General features: G+C 37.4%; 1 protein-coding gene across 2 annotated transcripts in view; it reads left to right on the top strand.

The window, feature by feature from the left end:
* Positions 1 to 19083, top strand: part of NT5DC1 (5'-nucleotidase domain containing 1) — a 109002-nt gene extending 89919 nt beyond the window's left edge. Inside the window, exons 7-12 of one of the 2 annotated variants that reach the window (XM_005210743.5) lie at positions 735 to 909; positions 2772 to 2869; positions 4383 to 4501; positions 5552 to 5704; positions 8437 to 8605; positions 17303 to 19083. In XM_005210743.5, the coding sequence (XP_005210800.1) occupies positions 735 to 909; positions 2772 to 2869; positions 4383 to 4501; positions 5552 to 5704; positions 8437 to 8605; positions 17303 to 17418 (830 nt within the window). In that variant the 3' untranslated portion in view covers positions 17419 to 19083. The remainder of the gene's footprint in view (positions 1 to 734; positions 910 to 2771; positions 2870 to 4382; positions 4502 to 5551; positions 5705 to 8436; positions 8606 to 17302) is intronic. The other variant, NM_001105485.1, reaches the window with a different exon arrangement.
* Positions 19084 to 24998: the final 5915 nt, after the last annotated feature.

Below are 24998 nucleotides of genomic sequence, written 5' to 3'. Positions count from 1 at the left end.
CATTTCAACCAAACCTGCATTGTCTGCCTAAGCACGCATAACTCTGAAGGCTCCGTATCAAACACTGGGTGCGTCTGACCAGGACTTCTGGAAATGTTGGCACCAGCTGCCTCAGAGCTCAGGCTGACCCCCTGGACTCTTTATAGACCCAGAGGAACAGAGCTGGGCTAGCTCAGTGACTCAGGTTCTTCAGCTTCTGTCAGTCACACTGCCTTCCTGCCTTTTCTGGCTTGTTTTTCCATTTAATATCACAGCCTTCCAAGGGCTGTAACAGACCCAGGACATCTAGTCTCAGTTCCGTCTGAAACAGAACCTGAAACAGCTCCTTTCTCCACTGCTTCATGCCAAGGTGTGTTCCTGCTGCATTATCTGAAAATGTATTTGTTTGTTTTCTGAATTCACCAAGTCTTTGTTGAATGATTGAAAGAATATTTATTGACATTTCAAATATAGTAAGTTTTTCTCTGATTTGAAAGTGCTGATATTTTGTTTATTATGTTATCTGTTTTAATACTTGTCAAACAACCAGAAAATGTTTTCAACTGACATTTTCAGTCATCATGTTTTTAACTAAAGAACAGTAAGTATTCAAGAAGTTAGTAATGGCATTGTTGCTAGATTGTTTGAACATAGTTTTTATCCTTTTAATTTTATAATTTGAGAGAGACGAACTTATTTGAGAATACACTGAATCAAAAAAAAATTTTAATCTCTGTGATATTTTTATTTTTCAGAAAACTGTGGAATATATTTTCCAGAAATAAAAAGAGATCCAGGCAAATATTTACACACTTGTCCGGAATCAGTAAAAAAGTGGCTTCGACAGCTAAAGAATGCTGGCAAAATCCTTATGTTAATTACCAGTTCTCACAGTGATTACTGTAGACTCCTCTGCCAGTATATCCTTGGGTAAGTGGTCAGTCATTTTGTTTTCATGGTCTTATAAAATCCTGATAACAGATTAGACCAGTGCCCTTTTTAAGTGTTCAGCCATGACCATGTCATTATATTAAACAATACTGAGTGACACATCGTTGTTTCTCGTACAGCCCTCAACATCTGCTGACAGCAAGATACCCCACGTACATTTAAGCAAAGCAGTCTTGCCAGGCCCAGTATGCTCACAGCTGATGGACTTTAGATTTTCTGGAAAATATTGTGGACACACCACAAGTCCTTCAGGCATCCTCCATGTCTCTGGTTTCTCAGCTTTGGGTGATTCTTGAGGGACACTGAGTTACAGATTATGCTCCCTGACACTCACCTGGAATACAGCCCCCCTGCAGCAATTTCCCTGTGGAGCCAGGGACTTCACCATTTACCCATCCAGGTGTGGGGTTGACATCCATGAACATCGAGACAGTATAAATGTGTAGACTCAAGGCAGATGTGGGCACAAGCCCTGCCTTGCAACTTACTTTGTAACCCAGGGTAGGTTCTGTAACCTCTCTGAACCTTCATTTCATCTTCTTAAAAATGGGACAGTGAGCAAACTCCAGGAGATAGTGGAGAACAAGGAAGCCTGGCATGCTGTAGTCCATGGGGTTGCAGAAAGTTGGACATGACTTAGCTACTGAACAACAGCAATACCTCATAGGTGTTAGGGGAAATTTAAATAGCATAATACAGGTTAAAGTATTAGGCAGAGTAGTTGATAAATTTTAGTAAGCATTAATACTCATTTATGGCATCCATATTGGGAATATCCATGGTCAGATCTAGATTCTGAAATCGGCTGTTAGATTTGCCCTAATGTTTCCTCAAATTTTATCAGACACTGTACTGAATTGCTGTGAGTATGAAGCAAAATTTAGCCTCCAGACTGACCCCTTGCTGACTGGTTTAGTTTCCTAATTCCCATGTTTTTCAGCACATGTAGGTTCAGACTGACCTGTGGTACAGTTACAGTCTGTTGGTGGTTTTCTGCTTTCTTATTAACATTAAGGGATGGGATCCTTGAAGTGAGTTAAGGCTGCAGTCCCAGGTGCCTTGGGAAGTAAATGCCTTCTGTAGAACATGTGTGTCCTGGTACCAGGACCATGCTTCAGAGGAAACACTCGGGAGGATTTTTTTGCATTGGTGACCTACATTCATTGTAGGTTACCAGAATTTTTCTGTATATCTGAATTCCTCTGTAGTACAGTTCTGCTGTTATAAAAGTATTCTGAAGTGTTGAGTAAATATTGTCTCCCCAATGTAATAGTGAGTCTGTCAGGAACAAAAATTATCTTCCCTTTGCTGTCCCAAATAATCCGTAGTATAGTATTAAATACAGACTAAAAAAAACATTTTTATTATTATACAAAAATAACCATATTATAAGACTACCCTGATTTTTTAACACTCTCTGAAAGATGTCTCCTGACTCAATACAATGCTGGCTTTTGGTAAGACCCATGAGATACACAAAATTATTAATAACTCTTGATGCTAATAAATTCAAACAAATTTCAGGCCCTAAATTTGAAAACATAGTATGTGAATACATAGATGTTAGAACTGTCGAATTTATAACTGTTGCCATAGTGAGAAAGTCAGCTTAGCACCTAGAGTTAATGAGTTAATGTGCTTTTTTTCCCCTTATGTGTATACTTCAGGGTGGTGTCTGGATAATTAGTGCTCGACCACCTTCTATTTCCTTTCTTATTTTTTTCTTAATCAAAAAATAAGAAATGATGCTGTGGTCAGATAGACAAAGATTAAGTTCTGTTTTTTATGGACCTTTTCTAATTCCTTAAAATAAACTTATGAAAAATATCACTGCTTTGTAGGAATGATTTTGAAGATCTTTTTGACATTGTGATTACAAATGCATTGAAGCCTGGCTTCTTCTCTCATTTACCAAGTCAGAGGCCTTTCCGGACGCTTGGTGAGTTCACAGTTTGTGTCTTTCCTCTCCTGCTTAAGATTTATTCATTCACTTGATAAATACCCTGTTGGCTGACAGCCATGTGCAAAATTTCATGTTAGATGCAATGAAGGGAATTAAAGAGATGATAAGTGTCCTTTCCCCTCATGAGGTTACAAACACAAACACATAAGTCGGTGAATGCATGGGACGAGATTACAGGCCATGTTCCCTGTCAAGGTGGCAGTGACTGCCTGGTGACACCGAGTAAACTGGGAGGCCACCTTAGAGTGCCCACAGGGAGGCAGTTGCAGGGGACTGATGTCAGCCATTGTCATGGAGACACAGAAAGGGAGGGTGGTGCTTCCCATAGAGCATGAGAAGAAATGTTTAAGTATTGTATTTGGGTTTATGAAGATGTTGCTTGAAACTTCCTTGAGTGTGCTCCCTTGGACTGTATGCTTCTGCTTCAGCTCTGATGCTTTCATAAGCCACCTTGGCTGTCTGCTGCTGGAGTTAATGGTTTTCTCAGTCCCACAGCTTCCCAGTTACGAACGTTCTAAGCCCTCCACGTTGCCCTGCGTGGATAGGACCCTACAGAGCAGCTTCCAGTCTGGGGGCTGAAAACAGGGAAGGGAAGGGATATATTTGTGTAAAGTGAGTTTTTTGTTTTAGTTTTTGTATAAAGAAGAAATTTTCTTTTTTGTTAATAATTGAGTCCCAGTATCTGAGAAATCATGATTCTATAGATTTGTATTTTTTTATTAAGCAATAGAAAGCTTCCCTTTCCAACGTTTCCTACGCAGGGAGCCTCTACATATCAGATGTAGGTTTGCTTTCAAAAATAATTGTGTAAGTTAATCATTTTCCAGTTGCCATAAACCCAGATTATTTACATGGCAAGACATTCTGTACTAAGTAAAGACAGACAGACATGAGAAATAATTGGTTTCCACCATGTTTCTCCAGGAATATGATGATGATTCTTAGACTCTTAATGTTAGGCTAAACATGGCTTATTTTTGACCTATTCTTTAGAGAATAATAGGGTTTTAATTTGATTGTATAAAAGAATTAAAAAATGGCTGCTGAAATGTCAGCCAAATAGGCCTGAATATCTTTTGACCTTTAGCTGTGATGTGGCTTTAATTATCTGTAATTGTGATTTTAGAATTTCTTGTTCAGAATAACTGAGGTTGTGTAGAAATTCATCTTCCATTATTATATGTTGGACTGTTTTATTATCACCAGTAATGGGGGAGGCTGTGCCTTTGTGAGGGCAGAGGGTATATGGGATATCTCTGTACCTTTCTCTCAGTTTTGTGTGAACTTAAAACTGCTCTTAAAAAATTCTTTTAAAAAATATGTCTCTATGTCAACTAAATGCTCATGACGTATAGGTGATTGCTGAATGCTGGCTGCCATCCCCACGTGGTTCCTTCTTACACATGTCCTTCAGCCATGCAAAGCGTGGTCTGTCCAGATGAGTGCTGCCACTCGATGAAAACGTATGATTGTTGACCTGTGTTCTCAGAGAATGACGAGGAGCGCGAGGCACTGCCATTTCTGGATAAACCTGGCTGGTACTCCCAAGGGAACGCTGTCCACCTTTATGAACTTCTGAAGAAAATGACTGGCAAGCCTGAACCCAAGGTATTTTATCATTGGGGTGGAGTCTTTGTGGCCCACTTGGAGAGAGAAACCTTTGTCAACTAAAACCGTAACTCTAAATGCATTCCGCATAACTATCTGCCAACCTCCTTGCCTATCTCTTCTGCTTAAATAAGTCTTTCCTTTGATGTACATTTTTATCTCTGACAAAGAAAAGCAAATATTCCAAGCAGGAACACAGACCTAGAATAGTGTGTGGGTTACCTGAGGAATGTTACCCTGCTAACTGCCCATCAAGGACCTTTTTATATGTGAAACCAGCAATAACTGATTATACTACAGACTAAAGACACATTAGCTTTTAACATCCTGTCATATTGTTGATGTTGGACATTGGTATATTTTTAATAGCAGGACACTTCCTTCTAAAAAATGTTTGCCACAAGCCCCATGAGAGGATGGGTCAGTCCATCACTGAGCCCTGATCCACTGGCTCCCACACTGGCAAAGCCCCCGGGGCCTCCTGACTTGGAGGTTCTACCTCATATGCTCTTAACCTGGTTTCCTCATCTGTAAGCTTTGCCTCAGAATACCTCAGAGTACCTGGGAAGCTTCCTGGAGTCCACCTGCCTCGCCCACCCACTCTCAGAGACGCTGTTTCAGCAGGTGTGAGTGGGGCCTATAAACTTTGGTAAATTGGCTCTGTTGTGAGTGTTCTTGCTAATCTAATCCTCTGTAACAGGCTGTCTCCAGTATGCCACCAGCTCTTCAATTCCAGGGGCAGGTTTAACTGTAAACATTGGGGCTCTTTCATTTTCATTTCAGAAATTTGAATTAAGTTCACTTATCTTCTGCTCTTCTTCTGCATGCAAATGAATTGTGTAATTTCTTAAACCTGACACCCTGTGAATCAAATGGAACAAGTCAGTGGTCACTTGTGAAGTTATCCAAGGAAATTTAAGATGTTCATGCAGCTTTTACATGACTTACTCTGATAGCTGTTAAGGAATTTTCTTGTGCCTTTTGTAAAATGACCACCACGCCCCTTCACAGTCCTCATGTCTCAGACAAAATTTGCTGTCTGACTTACAGGTTGTTTACTTTGGTGACAGCATGCATTCAGATATTTTCCCAGCCTGTCATTATAGTAATTGGGAGACAGTCCTTATCCTCGAAGAGCTCCGAGGGGACAAAGATGGGAAGCCTGAGGAATCAGAACCTGAAGAGAAAAAAGGAAAATATGAGGTAAGAGTCTCCTTTAGTTTTTTCCTTGAAAGAAGACCTTTATGTTTGTCATATCTTAGAAAGTGCTTGTTTCTGCCATGAGCAATGAAGTCTGTTGGCACTTAACTGTAATCTTCATGCCCTCTCAACTCTGCAGTTGATCTTGTGGGTAGTTTTTCAATGATGCCGAGATAATGCCATTGACCATCTGTCTGTCTTCTGGGCTCCCTGCTTTCGTCCAGAGCTGTGGCACCAGGGCTGTGCTTTGGCTGATGACAAGGCAGCCAGATCCTGACCCGCTGTAGTTACACTCTGTCTCTTTGGCTTAGCCATGAAAGCCCTTGTGCTCTCTTTCCATGGGTCTAATTTCGGAAATTGGTAGCTCCCATAAACTTACTCCTGAGCCACCCCCAATGAACTTTGAGGGAACGAAAATAAAGTATGTCATCAATCTAGAAAGGGAAAGTTGTATATAAAAGCAAAAATAAGCAGAAAAAAAAGATCAGAAAATAAAATGCACTATGCATTCTTCTAAATTCATTCCAGTGGAAGAATCTAAAAAGTCAAAAACCAAAGATCAAATCAAAAAATACCAATAGAAACTATCAAGCCATGGAAAAACGTGGAGGAACCTAAAGTGCATGTTAAGGTGAAAGAAGTGAAAGAAGCTAGTCTGAAAAGGCTGCATACTGTATGCCGCTGTGTGACATTCTGGAAAAGACAGAAGTATAGGGACAGGGAAGAGACCAGGGAATGCCCCAGGGCTCAGAGGGGAAGGGGATGAATAAATGGAGCACAGTTGTAACAAACATAACACACTAATTAATACAAATTGTTAATAACAGGAGAGATCGTGTTAGGGGTGGACCAGAGGCAACATATTTAAGAAGTCTCCATACTATCTGCCCTGTTTATCTGTAAACCTAAAAGTGTTCTAAGAAATAAAGACTACTATGTTAGAAGAAAGGAGTCAGGTTTCTATGAGGTTTCCACTGAGTAACATTTAGTGTTCAGCGTGACACTGGAAACTCTGTGAACTATATAGCTCTGTGGACTGAGTTAAGAAGAGTTTTAAAATAACCTTCCAGAAGGTGGACCCTCTAACTTGAGGGATTGTGGAGGAAGTTTCCCTTAAAGAGAAATTTGGTTTCTCTACAATGTAAAGGAAATTTGGTTTCTTTACAATGATTTGAGAATGCACAGACAATGAAAAGAAAGTGAAGACATGGTGGGAATGTTTCCTTCAGCATTATGTAAACAGTAGCTCCATCTTCTGCCATAGACCCCTTTCCTTGCTAATTCATTACAAACACAACATTACATAATGGGCTTTCTTGGATCTTGTTTATAAGAACACTAACCTCATTCATGAGGGCTTCACCTTCATGACCTAAGTGCCTCTTCAAGGCCTCACCTCATAATTACATCATCTTGAGGATTAGAATTTCGACGTACAAATTTTGGAAGGACATGAACATTTAGACAGTAACAGCATCCATAATACGTTGAACCAGAAAGGGTAAACAAGTCTGCTTTCCTCTTTTCAGAGGAATAACATGCAGCCCAGATTACCAAAACTCAGTGTTGGTAGAACCATTATCCACATATAGTCTGTGCAATGAGAGTCATCTCTTCTTAGTCTCATTAGACAAAGACAATGAGCCAAATAAAAGTTACACTATAAGCTTCTCTTTACACCTTGAGAAATTATATTTAAATACACCTTAAATGTATATATAGAAGCACAGATATTTGTATTCCATACTGCTTAGTATGTTTGGTGAAATCCAAATAGATTCTTGCTAAGGAATTTCTAAACAACAGCATCATCTGAAAAACATGTATTTTCATCTTACTTCACAAATTGAGTTCCAGCACAAAGAATCATGAATCTAAAGGCATACTGGGGACTCTCTGATGCTCTAAAACAAAGTTTTCATCCAGAAAGGATGACAGATTTTATAATTCAAATTATATGGGTGTGATGGGATTTTTTTTTTCATTCTTAATTTTATACAGCATCTATAAAACACTGAGAAGTATTTCTTGAATAAGTCTTTTATTTAGTCTACATTTTTTCTGTGCCTGCTATGTCCTAGGCACTAGGCCCTAGCGATAAACTAATACATGAGATAGTTCTTCACCTTATATAGTTCATAATCTGTCCAGGGCAAAAAGTAAATAGTATGATAATTACAAGATGGTTTGAAAAGTACTGTATTAGGAATAAACTCAAGAGTGTGAGAAAATGGAGGAGGAGACCTAATCTCACCTAAGTGTGGAAAGTCAAGGAAAACGTCCTAGGTGGTATCCAAACCAGATCCCAAAGGCTGAGAAAGGCGTTCCCAGGCAAAGCCGGGAGAGAGTACTTCAAAGCACTGTTTTGTTGTTTAGTCGTGTCTGACTCTTCTGCAACCCCATGGACTGTAGTCCGCCAGGGACTGTAGTCCGCCAGGCTTCTGTCCATGGGATTTCCCAGGTGAGGGTACTGGAGTGGGTTGCCATTTCCTTCTTTAGGGGATCTTCCTGACCCAGGAATCGAACCTGTGTCTCCTACATTGGCAGCTGGACTCTTTACTGCTGAGCCACTGGGGAAGCCCTTAAAGGACTACTGAGCTTTGTTTTACTTTTTATATAGTCTGGCTAAACAACTGAAATTTCTGCAGAGTTTTTCTATTTTGATTTACTTAGTGGTGGGAAAAATGAGGTTGAACACTAATTAATCAGTTTCATTATTCTGTTTCTTGTTTCAGGGATCAAAGGCAAAGCCTCTGAATACATCATCTAAAAAATGGGGCTCTTTTTTTATTGATTCAGTTTCCGGGCTGGAAAATAGAGAAGATTCCTTGGTTTATACATGGTCCTGTAAGCGAATAAGTGCTTACAGCACTATTGCAATTCCAAGTATTGAAGCAATAGCAGGTAAGAGGGAAAATACTTAAGAGCTTTGCCTGTTACTGTGGACTGAGGAAGAGTTTTAAAATTGAAAAAGACACATGTATCCCAGTGTCCACTGCAGCACTGTTTACAATAGCTAGAACATGGAAGCAACCTAGATGTCCATCAACAGATGAATGGATAAAGAAGTTGTGGTACATATACACAATGGAATATTATTCAGCCATAAAGAAACACATTTGAATCAGTTCTAATGACGTAGATGAACCTAGAACCTATTACACAGAGTGAAGTTGTTTCATTTGCTAGTATGTTCTCCCATTCCAGGGGTTGTCTTTTCCCCTTGCTTACAGTTTCCTTTGCTGTGCAAAAGCTTTTAAGTTTAATTGGGTCCTACTTGTTTACTATTGTTTTTATTTCCATTACTCTAGGAGGTTGGTCATAGAGGATCTTGCTTGGTTTATGTCATTGAGTGGTCTATGTTTTCCTCTAAGAGTTTTATAGTTTCTGGTCTTATATTTATGTCTTTAATCCATTTTGAGTTTATCTTTGTGTATGGTGTTAGAAGTGTTCTAATTTCATTCTTTTACATGTAGCTGTCCAGTTTTCCCAGCACCATTTATTGAAGAGGCTGTCTTTGCCCCCTTTTATATTCTTGCCTCCTTTGTCAAAAATAAGGTACCCATAGGTGCATGGATTTATTTCTGGACTTTGTATCTTGTTCCATTGGTCTATATTTCTGTTTTTGTGCCAGTACCATACTGTCTTGATGACTAGCTTTGTAGTATAATCTGAAATTAGGAAGGTTGATTCCTCCAGCTCCATTCTTCTTTCTCAAGACGACTTTGGCTATTCGGAGTCTTTTGTGTTTCCATATGAATTGTGAAATTTTTTGTTCTAGTTCTGTGAAAAAATGTCATTGGTAATTTGATAGGGATCACATTGAATCTGTAGATTGCATTTGGTAGTATAGTCATTTTCACAATATTGATTCTTCCTCCCCAGGAACATGGAATATTTCTCCATCTGTTTATGTCATCTTTGATATCTTTCATTAGTGTCTTATAATTTTCTGTGTATAATTCTTTTGTCTCCTTAGGTAAGTTTATTCCTAGATATTTGATTCTTTTTGTTGCAGTGGTGAATGGGATTGATTCCTTAATTTCTCTCTGATTTTTTTCATTGTTAGTATATAGAAAGGCAACTGATTTCTGTATATTGATTTTGTGTTCTGCAACTTTGCTAAATTCACTGATTAGCTCTAGTAATTTTCTGATACTATCTTTAGGGTTTTCTATGTACAGTATCATGTCATCTGCAAATAGTGAAATTTTTTTCTTTAAAAGAAGAAAATTTTCCCATGACATTTGTAGGTTTCTCTTGGATAACATATAGATATGGCAGTTGAGGTAATTAGGACTTGCCTGTCTGCTGGAACCAACTGCAAATGCTGCACTTTTTTTTTTTTAATCAGCCTGGAGTCACGGGATAAAGCTAGGGGAAAGTTACAAGGACAGGATGTTAAGGAGGCCCAGTTGGGCGACGCTGACTTTGGGGCCTGCTCTTCCTCCTCTTTGCTAACTCAAGAGAAAAGGTACCCAAAGAAATGAGTGGCTTTTTTTTGTAGTTTCATGAATGTAAAGGGGTAGAAAATGTGTGGGGGGTAAGACCTGCCAAAGGAGGGATAGACCTGGTAGACTCTCTCAATCTGTCTTGAGACCCTGAAGGATGAATTAGAAGTAGGCATTCACAGGAATTGAAGCTCAGCTTTTTTTATATATATAATATTTTATTTAAACCTTTTTTGGTTATGGTTTAACCATCCAGTATATCTTTTCTCAGTTCTTCTTTCTTGCCATTTGTGGGATTTTCCTTCTCTGATCTTTCTCCTTCTCTTTTCAAAGAGAACTTTAAATCCTTCACTTCCCGGTCATACAGGACAACTTAGCAGGTGATTCCTGTTTCTTGACATGCATCTACACCCTGTGGGTTATTCTTACCTTTGACTAATAATGGTTATTTCAGACACTTACTCCAGGACCCAATACAATGCTTTCTCTAATAGAGATTTTGGTGACTGAGGTATTCTTTCATTTCATTACATTTTCATATACTCTTTGAAGCTCAACTTTAAATCATTCTTCTTTTGAGGCAGATAACATCTTTTAGGACTCAAATTATTTCAAAAAAAAACAATTCATATAGTGTTCAGCATGTAATGAAAAAATAGCCAGGTATGCAAGGATATGAGATTACACTAACAGAAGTAACCAAGAATAGAAAAGAAAGGAATGAGAAATTTGGTAGATATATAAAAACTTGGGAAAATGGAAATTCTTATTAAAAGTCAAAATTAAGAACTGAATGGATGGGTTTAACAGAAGAGTAGCCACAGGAAAAGTGCACTGGTATCCTGGAAAATCAGCCAAAAAAAAAAAAAAAAATAGCCACAATAAATCCTGAAGAGAAAAAAGCATGGGAGATACAAGCAGAGGGACTATGAGACACAGGAGATAGAATGAGTAAGATTCCTGTCATTAGAATCTTAGGTGATGAGAGAATAAGCCAAAAGCAGTAGCTATAGACTTTCCAAAAATGATGAAAAAAAAATAAGCCAAAGGTTTAAGAAGCCCAAAGAACTGAAACACAATACATAAAAGGAAATCCCGAAGTTAACTGCTAAAGACCACATAATTAAGAAATACTAAAAGCAGTCAGAGAATAAAGACAGTTTGATTTCAAAGGAGTACTTCAACAAAAGAGTGAGAAACAAAAGCCAAAAGACCGTAGAGTGATATCTTTAAATTGCTGGAAGAAAATGATTGTCACCTTGATAGAATTCTGTACCCAGTAATAATATCATTAAATGATTAAAAAAAAGTATTTATAGACAGAAATGGAGCTTCCCTGGGGGCTTAACGGTAAAGTGTCTGCCCGCAATGCGGGAGACCCGGGTTCGATCCCTGGGTCGGGAAGATCCCATGGCGAAGGAAATGGCAATCCACTCCAGTACTCTTGCCCGGAAAATTCCATGGACTGAGGAGCCTTGGTAGGCTACAGTCCATGGGGTCACAAAGAGTCGGACACGACTGAGCAACTTCACTTTCAGACAGAAATGGAGAAAATGTATCTCCAGAAGACGTGCACTGTCGAAGACACTAAAAGGTATTGTTGCCCATGCAAAAGTAAAAACGATCCCTATTGGAAGACTAGAAACCCAAGAATAAATGAATGTACAGCAACACAAGGACATGTGAATAAACTGGAACTGTAAATATGTGAGTATTTACAGTTAGAAACGATTTTTTTTAATCCTATGAGATTTGAATAAGGAAAGAATTTTAAGACCTGACACCAAGGGCATATAAATCTCATAGTAGAGTGTTCTAACATATATGGCAAAGGATGAGAGCTATTAAACCAAAAATGCATATCATAGTCTCTAATAAGATATTAACTATGAAAAGAATTACACATACTGATCTAATTATGTAAAATAATTTTAAAACTCCAAAAAAAAAATTAAAATGGGGAGAAAAAGATGCAGAAAGTTTGAATATCAAAAGATGGAAAGAGACAATACCATGTTTATTGTCGTTCAATCAGTAAGATGTGTCTGACTCTTTGCAACCCCATGGACTGCAACATGCCAGACTTCCCTCTCTCGCACTGTTTCCTGGAGTTTGCTCAGATTCATGTCCACTGAGTGGGTGTTGCTATCTAACCATCTCTTCCTCTGCCACCCACTTCTCCAGTACCGTGTTAATGGTAACCAAAAGAAAATTAAGAGTTAGCTCTGTTAATGTGAAGGGGATAAAAAAAATCCATTATTAACATGAAAGAGCATCACTTCATAATAATTTCATCCTCTCTTCATAATAGTAAATTCACCCTCTCTTCTCTCAGGTCAGAACTTAATCCCTCCCTGTTTTCTCAGTACCAAGAAACTGCTGAAAAATCCACTCTGCTTTACAGAGGGGTATATTTCTGCGTTTCCTTGCAGAGTTTGGCAAGCAGCTTGAGCCCACAGTTCAGTTCTCCACACCTTCCTCTATTTTAGGCTACAGCCCAATTTTTTGTCTCTGTAGCCCCTCAAGACTGCCAAAATCTCTTCTGGTTTTCCTGCTGCTGGTAACTGCCCCTGCCATGCCTCCACCCAGAATTCAGGTGCCTGAAGGGAAAAGCTGTGGCAGAATGTTCACTCACTTCACTGCTGCTTTCTCCTTTCCAGGAATTGTGTGTCCTTGGGTCTTAGTAGTCTCTTCAATTCTCCAATGACTTCACTCTGACTTTTTTATTTTATCTAGCTCTTCTAGTTGGTATCAGCTCCAGTTCAGATGTGGTTTTCCTTGAATCTCAGATTCTTCTTCCTTAAACTGGGTGTATACCACCCTCAGAGGACAGATGTGAAAGTAAAGCAAGATATTTTTCTGATGTTTAGTAGTGGGATGATAGTGATGACTAAGACGTGTGGCCTTCCAAAAAGTCCATCTTCTACATCAGTATCCAAATCCAATATGTCAATACATCTTACTTGCTGAAATACTCATTTTTCACTAGTTTCAAAAGCATTTTTTTTTTCATTTTGCTCCATGCTTACACACATAAAATTAAAGAATATGTTTCTTTCTTTTACATACAATTTTCTTATTGAAGAAATGGACCTTGTAACATGAAGGGAGGGACTGGCCCAGAATTACACTGTCATTTTCAGTTTTTATATTTCACTTTCTTTCCTTCACAGTGACTCAAATTTATAGTGAGAGTAGGATTTTATGATAATGGAAGTCAATGAATTATTCTAAAGTACTTGAATTACTCTAAAAACTGTTCAATGGGATATGGTTCTGAAAGAGTAAGAGACTTAAAGAAAAGTGACTCTCCATTATTCTAGGATTTAAATATTTCTCAAAAAAAAAGGGAAAATAATCCCTGTCTTCTAGGGTGATCACTTCTCCTTAAAGAAGCAATAATAACATCAGTGTCTCCCATTTTCGTTTCCCCAAACTTTCCTTCCTCAGCACCCTGAAAGAGAACTTGGCAGAGCCTTTGTCTTCTGACTTTTTTTAGGAGAAAATACTCAGTTGGACTCACCAGTAGTCAAACAAAGCCAAACAAGTAGATTGTTTTTGTGGAGAAAGAATGAGAGTTGGTATATTACATTCAGTATTGATTTTGATGCCTAAGACATTTCCTCAAAAGGCAAAGTATTAGTTTCTCTTTAACTTAGCACTCATTGCTTATGGTCACATTCTCATAAGGAAATCCTCTTGCACAGAACTTGAAATTATTTCAGTAACATATTCAGTAAATTTGGATAGGACTGTGTAATCTACCTGCAAGTACAAAAAAAAAAATGGCTGAAAGAAAAACAGTATGATGGTCATGGCTTTTAAAATCTTTATATAAATGTTATCCTGGCAATATCTTTAAAAAAAAGTCACAAGAGTTGTTGTATTTCTGTGTTTCATTATTTTACACTGAACTTACTGTTTATGAATATTCATTTTGGTTCAGTTCATATAATTATTAGATAATGTGGTTGATATTATAGTATATTCAGTACACAGTTTAATAGAAAATTACTGTGGTAAACAAGAATTTGGTTCTTTGTCTATCATTCTCTTTTCTTCCAAACAGCACCCAACAGTGATTTTCCTAAGACAGATGCAAATATCTCCCTCTTGGTGAACCCCAATCTGGACATCCTTTTTTTGAACGGAATAGTCATCTGACCTCAGTTTGGCTATTCCATACCCAGTTTCTTAACCTTAGTAGACTTTCTGCTTCCTGTGCTACCTGGAAGACAGAATAACATTCTGTTTTAAAGGAAATAGGGAATGAAAAACCTGATACTCCCCATCATCGCTTGAAACCTTCCTGAATTCATGTAATGTTTCTTTGCATGCTTAGTCATGTCCGACTCTTTGCAACCCCATGATTGTAGCCCACCAGGCTTCTCCGTCCATGGAATTTTCCAGGCAAAAATACTGGAGTGGGTAGCCATTCCCTTCTCCGGGGGATCTTCCTGACCCAGGGATCGAACCAAGGTTTCTTGTATTGCAGGTGAATTCTTTACTATCTGAGTCACCAGGGAAAGTTTCTTTATTCGTCTGTATTCTGTTAGATGTGATTCTCTCATTGACATTTAAATGCGTCAGTCAGTTCAGTCACTCATTTGTGTCTGACTTTTTGTGACCCCATGAACCACAGCACGCCAGGCCTCCCTGTCCATCACCAACTCCCAGAGTCCACCCAAACCCATGTCCATCGAGTTGGTGATGCCATCCCATCTCATCCTCTGTCGTCCCCTTCTCCGCCCACCCTCAATCTTTCCCAGCATCAGGGTCTTTCCAAATGAGTCAGCTCTTCGCATCAGGTGGCAGCCAAAGTATTGGAGTTTCAGCTTAAACATCAGTCCTTCTAGTGAACACCCAGGACTGATTTCCTTTAGGATGGACTGGTTGGATCTCCTTGCAGTCCAAGGGACTCTCAAGAGTCTTCTCCAACACCACAATTCAAAAGCATCAATTCTTCGGTGCTCAGCTTTCTTTATAATCCAACTCTAACATTCATATATGACCACTGGAAAAACCATAGCCTTGACTAGATGGACCTTTGTTGGCAAAGAAATGTCTCTGCTTTTTAATATGCTGTCTAGGTTGGTCATAACTTTCCTTCCAAGGAGTAAGCGTCTTTTAATTTCATGGCTGCAATCGCCATCTGCAGTGATTTTGGAGCCCCCGAAAATAAAAATCAGCCACTGTTTCCACTGTTTCCCCATCTATTTGCCATGAAGTGATGGGACCAGATGCCATGATCTTAGTTTTCTGAATGTTGAGCTTTAAGCCAACTTTTTCACTCTCCTCTTTCATTTTCATCAAGAGGCTCTTTAGTTCTTCTTCACTTTCTGCCATAAGGGTGGTGTCATCTGCATATCTGAGGTTATTGATATTTCTCCTGGCAGTCTTGATTCCAGCTTGTGCTTCCTCCAGCCCAGGGTTTCTCATGACATACTCTGCATATAATTTAAATAAGCAGGGTGACAATATACAGCCTTGACGTACTCCTTTTCGTATTTGGAAACAATCTGTTCCACGTCCAATTCTAACTGTTGCTTCCTGACCTGCATATAGGTTTCTCAAGGGGCAGGTCAGGTGGTTTGGTATTCCCATCTCTTTCAGAATTTCTTAGAAGCATTTTTTATAGATATTATAAAAGTTTGCAGTATATATTACTGCAATGTTTGTTTTATAAGTGTTTTGATAATGTAATCATTTTAACCTTTTAATAATAGCTACCTTTACTTTAGGAAATGTATAGAAAAGACAGAGAAAGAGGTAGTTGGGTCACCTCTTAGCCTGTATCATTTTGGTGGCTTACAAGAAATCCAGAACCTCAGGTGCACTATTTTTGAAACTCAGTTTTATCAATTTTATTTCCAGTGCTTTTTAATGAGCCTTTTTAATGGCTGAAAATATGCTCCGGCTAACTTGAAGCAGTGAAGACCAGTGAAATTCACTAATACTGAAAAATATTGAATGTTTTTCTATTCAAAGTAATCTTAGTTTTCTCTGACCTCAGAAAGGCAGTGTTCCTTCTTCGCAATTTTCAGCACTAGTTTTTTCCTCGTAAGGATTAACTGTTTGGGTCTTAATGATTCTTACTGGCATTTAAAATATAATTTTTATTTTAGTATCATTTTCGGAACACTCAGTACTACCAAATGATGTTTTACCTGTAAAATTTGTGAAATAAGGATTACTAACCAGTATCTGCATGTGGAATGAATAATCATTACATGACGTAGGTCTTAATGTTTCACTTGTAATATTTATGGTAATGGTTCTTTGAAGAAACTTAGGAAGAATATATCTGAAGGCTAGCTTTTGAGATATTTATATGAAAATGTCACAGTGTCCCACAATCGAGAAAGTACGAATTTTATGTTCTCTCCACACATTCCTCTTGTGGCTGTGTGTGTGCGCGATGCTTATCGTATGGAAAAGTTGCCATATTGTGCATATTGGAATTAGTTAGCTAAGCATTCAAAGATTATTGTTCATAACTCTCTTACTGTTCAGGGCTATGAAGATTATTGCCTTCCCAAGTGGAGCTAGTGATAAAAAAAACCTGCCTGCCAGTGCAGGAGACATAAGAGACCCAGGTTTGATCCCTGGGTTGGGAAGATTCCCTGGAGGATAGCTTTGCAACCCACTCCAGTATTCTTGCCTGGAGACTCCTATGGACTGAGGAGTCTGGCAGCCTCCAGGGTCCATAGCGTCACAAAGAGTCAGACATGACTCAAGCACCTTAGCACACACACATGCGTGAAGATGATTAGTTCTCATTTTCCAGTTACATAAGTTTCTGGATAAAGGCTTAGAGATATTTAAATTTAAAAAACAAATCAGAGGAGTGTTCCTATTTTGTGTATTTACTTTTGTGTAGAGAGTCAATAAAGGAGTTTATTCACTAGTTAGACCTCTGAATATAATTTGCAATATCTCTAAATGTAATTTGACTTAAATATTACTGTACATTATATAGGAAAAGACATCTACACTGTTCATTCCAGGTGCAACCTATCCTGGTGACAAAAGAAATATTAAAATTATGAAACTCTAAAAACTTTTACTATAAATAACTATCAAATATTGATTTGTTTATATTTATAAAAGGCCTTCTGAGATCTGCAGAATAATTTTTTTTTTTTTTCAGAATTACCCCTGGACTACAAATTTACAAGGTTCTCTTCAAATAATTCAAAAACAGCAGGCTATTATCCAAACCCTCCATTGGTCTTATCAAATGCTGGAAAACTGACAGCCAAATAAACTATCTTTACCAAAAAATGAGTGAAAACCATATATGCAGCAAATGTACTGTAAACATGTTAATTTTCAAAAACTACTGTAAAATGTTTTATAGAAACAAAATTATTAATGAAACATGACCAAGAAATTGGTATGTTTTCCATAGGTCTCCTTTCTATAGAGATTGTCTTGATACCCAACGACACTCATTATGTTAAAATCTCAGTATCTTAGAGTTGAAAAGAATCTTATTAATATTTTCTATACTAGTAGTTCTGAAATTAGAATTACCTGGGGCTATATATACGTATATACATACATACATACATATACACATACATATTTACACATTTACCTAGACCAGTGGCCCTCAAAGTGTGGTCCCCAAACCACTAGCATAGCAGCAGATGCAAACTTGATAGAAATGTAAATTTGCACACCCCATCCCGGACCTACAGAATCAGAAAATCTGGGACTGTGACCCAGCAATCTGTGTTTAATTATAGTATGACTCACACCAAAGTTTAAGAACCACTGGCTAGACTATAACCTCCAGACATTGGTTTAATTGATCTGGGGATACAGATGAACATTGACATCTTTAATATGTCCCAGGAAAATGCAGCCAAAATTGAGAATAACTGATCTATACCTGTTGTTTGAATTTACAGTCAAAAACACCAAGTCTAGTAAGATTAAATTATTATTCCAAACTATCAGATTTTATGCTATTTTCCTAATTTCCCAAACAAGGAGATAGACATGATGTCTTCTGAGACCTCGCAGCCATAATGGGACCTGGATGATAGAAGAAGCCAACTGTTTGAGCCTCCAGTGTTAATCATTAGGGTTTAGTTTTTTTTTTCCCTCCCTAATGTTTTCTTCATTTTCCTCCCTAATGTCTACTTCACTTTTCATTCACTTTAAGTCGTGTATTCTCAGTGGGGCAAAAATTGGTTCTTGGTGTAAAAAAAATCTTAATGCAGTGGATTATGGTTCTCCATATCTTTATTCTACACAATAAAATCTTATTCCTTAGTATTTCTCTCATTAGGGAGAAATGTAATTTAAAGCTAAATTTATTAATTATATTTTTTCTTCTAGGGCAAGGGGCAGTGGTAATGAAAAAAGAGGTTGAAAAAAGTTATTTTTAAAAGGTTTTATAGATGTATTGCAGTCCAGGATTATTGTGTTCTATGTGCTTTGTGTAGTCATATTAATAGCGGTTTGTTGCAAGATGTTTGGACCCAGATAATGTTTACAGTATAAATTCCTGGCTACTCTTTATGCTGTAATTTCACTCTGTCCATCATGGACAGAATCAGAAAACACTGGTCACCATCATTTTACTTGGTTTGTAGCCAAGAGTTTAACATGTTGATAGATGCAATGAAAAGATAAATATTTTGTTAAATTTTTAAATGCTCAAATAATCCCCAATATATTGTGGGATTGAGTATCTCAGGGTAGGTAAACAGTTACTGAATTTTTTTCTCTCAAAGTCAGTAGCTTTCTTCAGTATCTGTTAATAAATGTTAATGTCTTTGAAATTTATTTCCAAAATCTCATTGGAATATAATAAAGAGCATGCACAATCAAGCTTAGGGCTCAAGGAAAGATGCTGTTTTCATGTATACTTTCATGGATACCTTTGATTTCTTTTAAAAATAAAGCTATTTTTCCTTATGCATGTTTATTTTGTCAATGGCAAAGAATAATATATCTTTAAATACTTCTAAACTGCTATTATTAATATGAAAAATGAGAACCTCCGAGTAAGTTAATTTCATTCTTTTAGTCACTGAGGAGTGGAAGAAATTCATTCAAGTCAGAAGTTCTGGTGCTCCTCTCAGCAGTACCTACCTAAGAAATGTGAACAAGTTACCACCTTTCAGTTTTTTCCATTTGTCAAAAGAAAATTAAAGTTTATATCCAAGTTTCCCCCCACTTTACTAGCAGAGCAGTCAGTGCTTCTAATGAATGATCTGTTGAATTGTATTTAAACTTTTAAAATTATTGTTTCTAAAAAGTGCCAGAAAAATAATCATCAAAAATTTTAAAGACAATATTGGAGAACAAAAGCTGTATATTCGATAATAAAGTTACATGAAGTAAAAAAGCAAGAAAATTGTGTAAATGGACAAAGGACTTAAGTTTAATATTAGCACACAGGCCTATGAACCCACCATCACCCAATACCAAAAACAGACAAAGACACTACCAAAAATGAAAATTACAAGACAATATCTTTGACAAATATAGATGCAAAAATTCTCAACAAAATATTAGCAAACCAAATCCAACAACAGAAAAAAGATCATATGCTTCGGCCAAGCTGGTTTCATCCTAGGGTCACAAGGATGGTTCAATGTATGTAAAACAATCAATATGATATACCACATCAACAAAAAGACAAAAACCACATGATCATCTTAACAGATGCGGAAAAAGCATTTGATAAAATTCAGCATCCACTTAAGATAAAAATTCTTTAATAAAGTGGATATAGAGGGGACATATCTCAACATAATAAAAACTACTTATTACAAACTCAAAACCAATATAATGTGAAAAACCAAAAGCTTTCCCACTAAAATCTGGAATCAGGCAAGGATGCCCACTCACCATTTCTATTCAACACAGTATTGGAAGTCCTAGGAACAGTAATCAGACAAGAAAATAAAATGTTTTCAAATTGGTAGTGAAGAAGTAAAACTCATTACATACAGATGACTATTACTAGAGTCTTCTATACATTGAACTACTATCTATATACTGGAAACCCTAAAGTCTCCACAGAAAAACTATAGGAGCTGATAAACTAATTCAGCAAAATATCAAGCTACAAGGTTAACATACAGAAATTGGTTGCATTTCTTTTTTTTTTTTTTTCTAATTTTATTTTATTTTTAAACTTTACATAATTGTATTAGTTTTGCCAAATATCAAAATGAATCCGCCACAGGTATACATGTGTTCCCCATCCTGAACCCTCCTCCCTCCTCCCTCCCATACCATCCCTCTGGGTCGTCCCAGTGCACTAGCCCCAAGCATCCAGTATCGTGCATCGAACCTGGACTGGCAACTCGTTTCTTACATGATATTTTACATGTTTCAATGTCATTCTCCCAAATCTTCCCACCCTCTCCCTCTCCCTCTCCCACAGAGTCCATAAGACTGTTCTATACATCAGTGTCTCTTTTGCTGTCTCGTACACCAGGTTATTGTTACCATCTTTCTAAATTCCATATATATGCGTTAGTATACTGTATTTATGTTTTTCCTTCTGGCTTACTTCACTCTGTATAATAGGCTCCAGTTTCATCCACCTCATTAGAACTGATTCAAATGTATTCTTTTTAATGGCTGAGTAATACTCCATTGTGTATATGTACCACAGCTTGCTTATCCATTCATCTGCTGATGGACATCTAGGTTGCTTCCATGTCCTAACTATTATAAACAGTGCTGCGATGAACATTGGGGTACACGTGTCTCTTTCCCTTCTGGTTTCCTCAGTGTGTATGCCCAGCAGTGGGATTGCTGGATCATAAGGCAGTTCTATTCCCAGTTTTTTAAGGAATCTCCACACTGTTCTCCATCATGGCTGTACTAGTTTGCATTCCCACCAACAGTGTAAGAGGGTTCCCTTTTCTCCACACCCTCTCCAGCATTTATTATTTGTAGTCTTTTGGATCGCAGCCATTCTGACTGGTGTGAAATGGTACCTCATAGTGGTTTTGATTTGCATTTCTCTGATAATGAGTGATGTTGAGCATCTTTTCATGTGTTTGTTAGCCATCTTTACACTAACAAAGGGAATGTAAACAATCCCCTTTAAAATCACATCAAAAAAAACAAAAACCTATAAAATCTGACAAGGTGAAAGATAAGCTGAGAGTTACATTAAGAAAACTGGCAATTCACAGAAATGGAAATACATCTCATGCTCGGGTTGAAAGAATATTGTTAAAAGGGTCATACTACCCAAAGCAATCTACACATTTAATGTGATCCCTGTCAAGTTACCCATGACACTTTCCAGAAAACTAGAATAATCCTACAGTTTATATGGAATCATAAAAGACCCAGAGTTGCCAAAGCAATCCTGAATAAAAAGAACAAAGCAGGAGGCATAAGCCTCGCAGATGTCAGACAATACTACAAAGCTGCTGTAATCAAAGCAGCATGCTGTCGTGCTATTTATACTGTTTTGGTTACAGTAGCTTTGTAGCTTTTGGCACACACATGGAGCAGTGGAACAGAATAGAGACAGCCCAGAAATCGACGCATCTAAGGTCGATAAATCTTTGACAAAGGAGGCAGGAATACACAATGGGTAAAAAAACGGGTTGATGGGAAGGGTTGATGGGAAAGTTAGATAGCCACATGTAATCAGTGAAGTTAGAATACACCCTCTTCACACCAAACACAACCTCAAAAGGACAAACATGACACAATAAAACTAAAAGAATACAGGCAAAACGTTCTGACATAAATCATACCAATTCTTTCTTGGGTCATTCTAAGGCAATGGAAATAAAAACAAATGGGACCTAATGAAACATACAGGCTTTTTACACAGCAAAGGAAATCATAAGCAAAACAAAAACACAATTCTACAGAATGGGAAAAAATATTTGCAAATGAGACTGGCAAGGACTTACTCTCCAAAATACACAAACAGTTCCAACAACAAAAACCCAACCTAATCAAAAAATAGGTAGAACTAAAGACATTTTCCCAAAGAAATACAGATGACCAATAGGCAAATGAAAAAATGCTCAACATTGGTAATTAGTTCAGTTCAGTTCAGTTGCTTAGTCGTGTCCAACTCTTTGCGGCCCCATGAGTCGCAGCACGCCAGGCCTCCCTGTCCATCACCAACTCCCGGAGTTCACTGAGACTCACGTCCATCAAGTCAGTGATGCCATCCAGCCATCTCATCCTCTGTCATCCCCTTCTCCTCCTGCCCCCAATCCCTCCCAGCATCAGAGTCTTTTCCAATGAGTCAGCTCTTCGCATGAAGTGGCCAAAGTACTGGAGCTTAATTATTAGAGAAATGCAAATCAAAACTACAATGAATTATTACTTCACATTGGTAGGAATGGCCATCATTAAAGTCTACAAACAAATGCTGGAGAGTGTAAAGAAAAGGGAACCCTCTGACACAGTTGGCAGGAATATAAGTTGGTGCAGCCACTACAGAAAACAGTATGGAGGTTCCTTAAAACTAAAAAACAGAATTGCCATATGATACAGCAACCCCACTCCTAAGCATATATCTGGACAAAACTATAATTCAAAAAGATGCACACACCCGTGTTCACAGCAACACTATTTACAATATCCAAGACATGAAAATAACCTAAGCACCCATCAACAGATCAAAGAATAAAGACGATAGGGTGTGTATATATACACACAATGCAATACTACTCAGTCATAAAAAAAAACAATGCCATTTGCATCAACACGGATGCAACCAGAGATTATCATCCTAAATGAACCAAGTCAGAAAGACAACTATCATATGATATCACTTATATGTGGAATCTAAAATATGACAAGATGAACATCTACAAAACCCACATAGAAAACAGAACTGCAATTGCCAAGAGATGGGGATGTGGGGTTGCAAATTATTATACATAGAATGAATTAGCAACAAAGTCCTACTATTCACAAGGAACTGTATTCAATATCCTGTGATAAACCATAATGGAAAGAATATAAAAAAAGGATGTATATATATATAACTGAGTCACATTGCTATCAGCAGAAATGAAATACACAATTTTTAAAATTTGTTATGTCATTTTGTTGCACTTATTCCCTTTGATGAACTGTTAATTTCATTTATGCACCAAACATCATTATTACATATGTAAGTTCAGAAGTGTTTTAATCTAACTATGGAATCTTAATTGATAAAAATCTCTTCAAAGACCATCATGAAGGCATTAAGAATAACCTTCCATTTAATACTCACATAATAGGGTTTTTGTTTTATGCTGAATTTAATACAGATGTCTGTGATATAGTGGAAGTTACCCTAGCTTGAAATCAAACAATTTAAGTTTGAGATTTGCATCTTAGGCAATTTAGTTCAATTTTCTGAGCTGTTTTCTCAGCTACTTAAAAGGGAATAGTAAAACTTTCAGAATTATGACAGTAACCTAAGAACAACATTTAAGTACCTGCTGTTAGATCTCTGGACTGGCAAACCAAGGGATGTGTATCTGATGCAAAATCAGATATTGAAGGCTTAAATTGTAACTCTATGAGACCAGGAACTCAATAATTAGGAATACTGGTCATTTTGAGGGGATTGTTTTTAATGATGAAAACTACTGATGTACTCATGTACTACATCAGAAAGCAGAAACAAAAGCAGCAGCCGGAGTGATGTGGAAGAGGAGCCCGCCTGAATAAGGAAGGTCAGAGAAAATCTTGTGGGTATCTGGCCTAAGCTAAATATCCAGAAAAATAGAAAAGGATGCCCGATAATATTCTGTTAATATAGGGACCAAGAAAATTATGAAGTACTCAAAGGATAATGTGGCCAGAGCAGACCACAAATGGTCATGCTTCCTTGGAGAAAAGGATGAGAGAAAGTCTTAACTGGTTTGGAGATCTGATTTAAGACTTTGGGTTCCAGAACAGAGGAATAAAAACAAAAAGGCAATGCAAAGAAATGGAGCAGGGTTATTTGAGTTAACCAATTGTGTAGTAAGTGAATCCAAGAAAATGCTGAGTCTAATTTTATTGGACTAAAAAGAACAGAAACCATGTTAATCTGTGACAAATGAGTAGCACCAGCCTACTAGAAAAACGAATACTCTTGGTTAGACTGAAGCTGATAATAAACCAACAAAAATGACGTTTTCTGATTATATCCAAAATAGGATAAAAAGATAATGCTTGAAACAGATGGTTGACAATGCAGAAAGTAATCACTGAATTGAAAAGGTGAAATGAACATAGTATGGGGAAGTTGAGTATAAAACTTATAAAGGAAAACTTTGCTAATACTTAAAAGTTCTCCAGGTCTAGAATACACTTCAGCAAATAAAGCTTGCAAATAAGAACTGCATCAAGAGTCAGCAAGTCTGGTTTACCTGTAGGTTTAATCAACAATCTCTAATTCAAATCAGTAATTTGGGGCCATTTATGTCAAAATTTTGTTTAGATGGTTAAAAACATTCAGTGATTCACTTATGCAGACCTTGTAGTATTCGTTGCTCTCTGCTTCAGAGAATGCAGAAGTATTTATCTCCCAAAGCTTCATGTAATAGATGCTGAAAAGCAAGACATTACTGGTAACTGACACTGTGATGTCTGGTATCATTTGCTTCAAGACATTATATTTTATTTTTTCTTTCTTTTTAGAGCACCACACTATTGTAGGAAAAGAATTTAAGTAGTACTTAGAGAATATCCAATGATTAAGTCTTCCAAAAGTCTATCTTAAGCTCATCAAGTAAAGAATGAGCCAAAGATGGGACATAGTTAACATAAATTTAAGTAAAAAAAAATGACTGTGCAATAGAAAACAGTTCTCCACTGAAAATAGTATTTTAGGTAAGTGACAAAAATCA

This window comes from Bos taurus, chromosome 9, assembly GCF_002263795.3.
Source record: "Bos taurus isolate L1 Dominette 01449 registration number 42190680 breed Hereford chromosome 9, ARS-UCD2.0, whole genome shotgun sequence".
NCBI lineage: Eukaryota > Metazoa > Chordata > Mammalia > Artiodactyla > Bovidae > Bos > Bos taurus.
The sequence above is the reverse complement of the archived record's forward strand: the minus strand, read 5'-3'. Positions and strand labels throughout refer to the sequence as shown.